Source organism: Pollachius pollachius (assembly GCF_949987615.1).
Source record: "Pollachius pollachius genome assembly, chromosome: 6".
NCBI classification, from domain to species: Eukaryota; Metazoa; Chordata; class Actinopteri; order Gadiformes; family Gadidae; genus Pollachius; species Pollachius pollachius.
In genome coordinates, this window is record NC_136939.1 from 16,610,084 (window position 1) to 16,616,083 (window position 6,000).

Genomic DNA, 6,000 nt, shown 5'->3' on the forward strand with positions numbered 1-6,000 from the left:
ACCAGATCTTCTGTGTTGCAGAGAAAAACCCAAAGGGGGAGAAGAGGAGACCAGTCGGAGTGAAGGAGAAAGGAAAGGAGAGGAGGAGGAGGAGTCCTGAGAAGAAGAAGGAGAGATGGAAGTCTGGCAACAGCACCCTACTCAAAGAGCTAGGTAGCATTCTTTGTGTGTGTGTGTGTGTGTGTGTGTGTGTGTCTGTCTGCCGGGGCTCTCTTAACAGAAGTGGGGTGCGTCATCGGCTCCCAGCAGATGCCTGGACCAGTGGCTGGATATGACACATGTTGGCCCTCCCATCAGTGTATATCACAACTATATACAGAGGGCAGAGTCCACCAGCGCAGAGAAACACACACTAAGGGACATAAAGCAAAGTTAAACATCTGAGATAAAACCAAGATGAGGAGATGGACACAGACCGAGGGGACCCAGCCAGAGTCTGGAAAGAGAGAGAGAGCGAAGGGGGCGCTATACGGGACAGATGCAGAGATGAAGGCAAGAGGGGAGACAGATGGAGATACATAGAGAGGGCTTTACAGAAAGGAGGAGATGACGGGGTTGGAACGTTTAGGGAGAAAGGATTGAAAGATGTAGAGGAAGCCAGATAAGGTGATGAAACGGTTGACATGCAGACATGATGGGTGGGAGTGATGGATGGACGAGAAGTGACGAGGAGGAGATGCTCTCACTGTCAACACGAGCAAGGTCGACAACTGTGATGGCAAAATTGAGAGAGATGGAGCACACACTTTGGGGGTTGTGCTGGCAGCACAAACATTTATTCAACATAAATGCTGAAGGGGAGTGTTAAATATGTTTTAGGAGCCTCCGAAGCCATGGCCATTACTGTGTGTGTGTGTGTGTGTGTGTGTGTCGGGGGGGGGGGGGAGGGGCGCAACAGACTTTTGATAAGACAAAATAGATTTTATAAAATAATTTCCCTCATGAGATTTGTCTTTTCCAAAAAGCTTCCTTCTCCCTGGGTGTCTGTAAACCTGCTTTTGTCCTAAGCGATAACATGTGGATGGGTTAGTAAGTGCAAAAGAAAATTCATGTAGATTGATGCAAACAATAAAAACAGACACAGAAAAAAACACAAGACAGTGAAAGCATAAAAGGAGAAAATTAGAGTTTCTGTGTAGCCTGAAGTGAGATTATTCGTTGTGGTTCTGTGTGGTTGCATCAGACATCAAGACGACCTCCGAGGGCGCGTATGGACCCGGGACGAGGGTTTGAACACAGAGCCGTACCTCCAGCGCCACAAGGTGTTTGTGGCTCCGCTCAGGAAAGGGCTTTCATGATGGCTTGCCTTGTAGACCCAGGCTGGTGCGTGGGCGGAAACACGGTCTGGTCTGATCTCCACGTGCATCTATATCTGGGGGCTGATGAATATTCATACTGCACCGGGCCGCCAACACGCTGTGGGCTGCTCAGAGACATGCCTTGTTCACTCGTAGGGCTAATGAAAAGGGTCTGACGGAATGGGCTCATTTTGTGTGTGTGTGTGTGTGTGTGTGTGTGTGTGTGTGTGTGTGTGTGTGTGTGTGTGTGTGTGTGTGTGTGTGTGTGTGTGTGTGTGTGTGTGTGTGTGTGTGTGTGTTTGAAGGTGTGCGTGCAGCCATCTGTTCCCTGTCAGGTCTGCTACTGACCCTGAGGCTTGGGTCTCCATGTTGAATCAGAGAAGTATGTTCTTCTGCTCATCAGGTCCTGGAGGAACCCGTTACATGGGTGATTTAAAGATGCCTAACAGGGACTTTTGTCGCTGTTCTCATCTCTTTGAAAGTTTCTTAATAGAAAACACCAAATTCCCCTTTTCTATGACTCATTCTGTGCGTTTCACTTTAGTGTTCCTCGCGGACGAGCTGGTGGATGAGGGGGTCTGGTTGGCAGGCGTCGCAGCCTGTCCGTCCCAAGGGAGTTCATGGGTTCATGTCGGAAACGTCGAGTGCTTCCACCACTCCCTTTGGCTAGCCCCGTGACTCCATGAATTGTAGCGTGATGTGTGTTCCTGCATGGTTCCCAGGGAGGACAGGGGCCCAGGGTGGACAACGGTACACCAGACCCACTTGTAAACAAGTGACGCAAGCTATTTCTTTATTACCTGAAATTAAAACATTTATTGGCAGTTGACTTAAGCTTTTCTTCTACAGTTCAAATAGGGGGGATGCGTTTATGTCTGACTTTAATAAGAGGAGTCTCTGTATGTCTGCATGCATGTCCTTCGACCGTCTCAACAACCGTTCACCCCATTGACCTCACGCTTTCTGAGGACTCAAAGAAGTTTGGAAGGGTTGTTCTCCAGAATGCGGAAGGCAGCAACAGCAGAGACCAAGCGATCGTTCCAGACAGTCTGAACGGGCACTGCACTGGCGGGTGTATTGCTGAGGACCCGAGGTACTGCAGTGTTGAGTGTGACGTTCTGAACAGGCAATGAACAGGCACTGCACTGGCGGGTGTATTGCTGAGGACCCGAGGTACTGCAGTGTTGAGTGTGACGTTCTGAACAGGCAATGAACAGGCACTGCACTGGCGGATGTATTGCTGAGGACCCGAGGACGTGCAGTGACGAGTGATAAGATGTTTGGATAAGGGATTTCTCGAGAAAGCTGCAAACTGCAGTACCGGAGGCCCTGCCATCGGCCCGGTCTGGAAACCCACCTTTACTTCAGCATGGGCCCTCTGACCGCTCTGTAGCTACGCAGCCCCACGCACAGCACACTGCCCTGCACTGTGTGTTTCGCAACCTGTTGGTCATAGCCAGCATTCAGTCTTTTTTTGTAGAGATTTGTGCCATAGTAGCTCTTCCTCGTGATGGACCCGACGTGCTCGTCTTTGCTCCCCACGTGCATCAATAGGCCTTGGCCCATGAGCCTGTCGCCCAATCACCGGTTGTCCTTCCTTGGACAGCGTTTGGCAGGTACTAACCGCTGCACTGAAAATACCACAAGATTGGCCGTTTAAGAGATGCTCTGACCAAATCGTCCAGCCACAACAATTTGGCCCTTGTCAAAGTCGCTGAGATCCTTACACTTGCCCATTTTTCCTGCTTGAAGAACCGACTGCTCACCTGCTGCCTAATATATCTAAGCCCTTGACAGAGGCCATTTTACGAGATGATCGATGTTATTCACTTGATGTTAGTCCCTGAAGTGTCCCTTCAGCACCGGATGTTATGGCTGCGACCAGGAGCGGAGGTTTAAATGTGGAGATGTGCTCCCTGCCCGTGTGCTTCCAGGATCTTTCTCCTTCCGTCGGATGGTCTCAGAGCAACCGGCAAGAACCAATCCCAGAACTCCCAATAGGAATTTATAAAAAAATGTAGGGCTTACGCTAAAACTTTACAGGGCCCTCTGCATTCCAACAGCTAGTGCTCTCCTGACCCCCACTAAACCAAGGCCCGTCCATCAGACTGCAAGATAGTGCTCTTCTGACCCCCACCAAGCCCAGGCCCGTCCATCTGACTGCAAGATAGTGATTCATCACCATCAAGTGAACAGCATGTGTGTTGCAACCAAGGAAAGGAGATTATATTATGCAGTTCAACAATGTCTCATTCTGGGCGTTAGTGTGACCTCCCGCTTTGGTCATGAGCTGTTGTTGCTCCTTGACATGTCCTCCTCACCACAACACTTACCCTGGAGCTACACTGAGCGTCCAAGCATTGCGTTGTGCAGCGCAGCGTAGCTTGTCGACCTCCTCCACCCACCACGTCTGTAGCACGACAGGAGCCACACATCTGGTGTTCAGGACACAATGTTCTGTGTTTTTTAAGACCCCGGGTTAATGTTTATATTGTCTATGTCCAGAGGAAATCAGCCATGAATTTTGGTCGGCCCCCCTCCTCTAGTGGTGAAGGCACTTTCCCTAAGTTTCTGAGGACCCCAGCTTCCATAGTCGGAGAGTAGACCTGCTTCTAAAAACCGCACGACAGGACAAAGCATTGATCAACCCTAAGAGAAATCACTAAGGCTCTATTGTGGGTGACGGTCTTAAAAGGAAGAAACATTGCTACCTGTTTTACCAACCTTTTATTATTAGAAGGTCAAGGTTTTTTTTTTCCCGCTTGGTTTCAAGATTGAAACAGCTGCTAAATACTTAGGTTTTTGAGGTAGCATCCTGGGACAGCTCCACATAAACCCACTGAGCTTCTCACTACCACCCATTCCACTGCCAACATACCTGGGAGTCTCCACCAACTTTTGGCCCTATCGTGTGTATTGCGAATAAAAATAATTAGAACACCCCAACCCTCGCCTCATGTAGCAATATTGATATTGTCATGGTAATCATCCTTTATCCCTGGGGGGTATGGCCTGGAGAAGGGTGCTAGAACTCCTTGACTCTGAGATCAGTTTGATTCCCATTGTTTAACCGACAGTTATGTGATGTATCTCATGCAGAATGGCACATTGTTAGATCCATAAGATTTACGATATAGGATACTTATTTGACATGTTCAATGTTGGAGACCTTTCATCATATTACAGAGGAATGTAACGCAATGTATTTCTGTTTTAATAGAATAGCATTATTTACTACTCAAAAGTCATTACCCCAGTACCCTGGTATATATAAGAGCGGCAGACACGTACACGTATACAACACAGTTATGTTATTATTTTTGAGTTACAAAACCTACTTACTCCAGATAGATTCCAGAGACCCTTTTTGTGGCTGGTTTGCTGATCTGTTATTCTATTGAGTGGCCATCATTATTGGACTTGTCAAGTTGTCTGGTTCAGTATATTTCTCTTTCGGCTTTTGAGTCTTATTTTTTCTGTCTGGAGGATATCATTATTTTTCACGGTGATGTCTTATTCTACCTTATCTATTTCTGCTCTCCTCTCGTCCTCTGCGCCATCTTTTACCCCCTTATATTATCCTCTCCCTTCAGTGGGGTTGCTAAGGAGATGGTTGGCACTTGACAACAATTGTGAGACTTTGGTGAGGGTTTCTAACCTAGCAACAGCACACACATACTTTCTCTCGCTCGCTGGCACACACACACACACGCATGCGCACACACACAAACTCGGTCTGGGCAGTGCCCTTCCTTGCTGCCAGCGCATTCCTTTGCCTGCAGTGCCTTAGCAGCGCTAGCTTGCGAGCTGCCTAGCCTAGGTTAGTGGTGCCGGTGTCATTTTCAGCTATCTGGTCCCAACTTGTAGTCATAGCAGCACAACGAAACCAGGCTGGGGCAAAATTCAACCTTTCACTCAGTTGAACCTTGATGTATCAGGGAATTAGCTCATCATAGGGTTAGCAATTTGCATCTCTGTCCAATGCTAACTATCACAAAACTATTGCACCAGTTGTACGCTGGTGATATATCTAGCATACAACACACAAATCTTTTGCTTCACAGCAATGGTTAAATATATATTTCCTCCAAAAAGAGGAGGAAGCTTTCCCCCAAAGCTAGTTACATGCGGCTGGAGTCCTGAGGCTGTCTAATAATAATCACTGCTGGGATATTGACTTTGCAGTCCGCCCTGTGGCGTATTAAAACTCTATTCATGAGAGTTAGTGAACCGTGCACCTTGGTGATACACCACTGTCGTTGTTGGACAGCCATCATTTACAAATTGTATTTATTTATTAACTCAACTGTTTTGCGTCCAAGAAATGAATTCCCCTTCCATTTCCCCTCTCTCATCCTCGTCTCACTCTCGTTCTCTCACTCTTTCTTTCTCTAGGTTTCCCTATCTCTTTCTCTTTCTCGATCTTTTTCTCTCGTTCTCTCTCTCTCTCTCTCTCTCTCTCTCTCTCTCTCTCTCTCTCTCTCTCTCATTTTCTTTCGTTTTATCGCACTCTCACTCTCGTTCTTGCTGGTACTCTTGTTCCTTCTCCTTCTTTTTTTCACTCACACATATTTCCTGCTGTGTTCTCAGTAGTCCAGCAGTGACCTGGTGCGTCATGGAAATAGCGGTGTGTGTGTGTGTATGAGCACTTTCATTCTATAGCCTCTTTAGTCTTACAGCTACAAGTTATTAGCGGTCTAGG

At 47.5% G+C, this 6,000-nt stretch overlaps 1 protein-coding gene across 1 annotated transcript in view; it reads left to right on the forward strand.

Annotated features, from left to right (window-relative positions):
- Positions 1-6,000, forward strand: part of jade2 (jade family PHD finger 2) — a 112,820-nt gene that overhangs the window by 102,071 nt on the left and 4,749 nt on the right. The window contains 1 exon segment of the mRNA XM_079738686.1: positions 22-153. Within this exon segment, the coding sequence (XP_079594812.1) occupies positions 22-153 (132 nt within the window).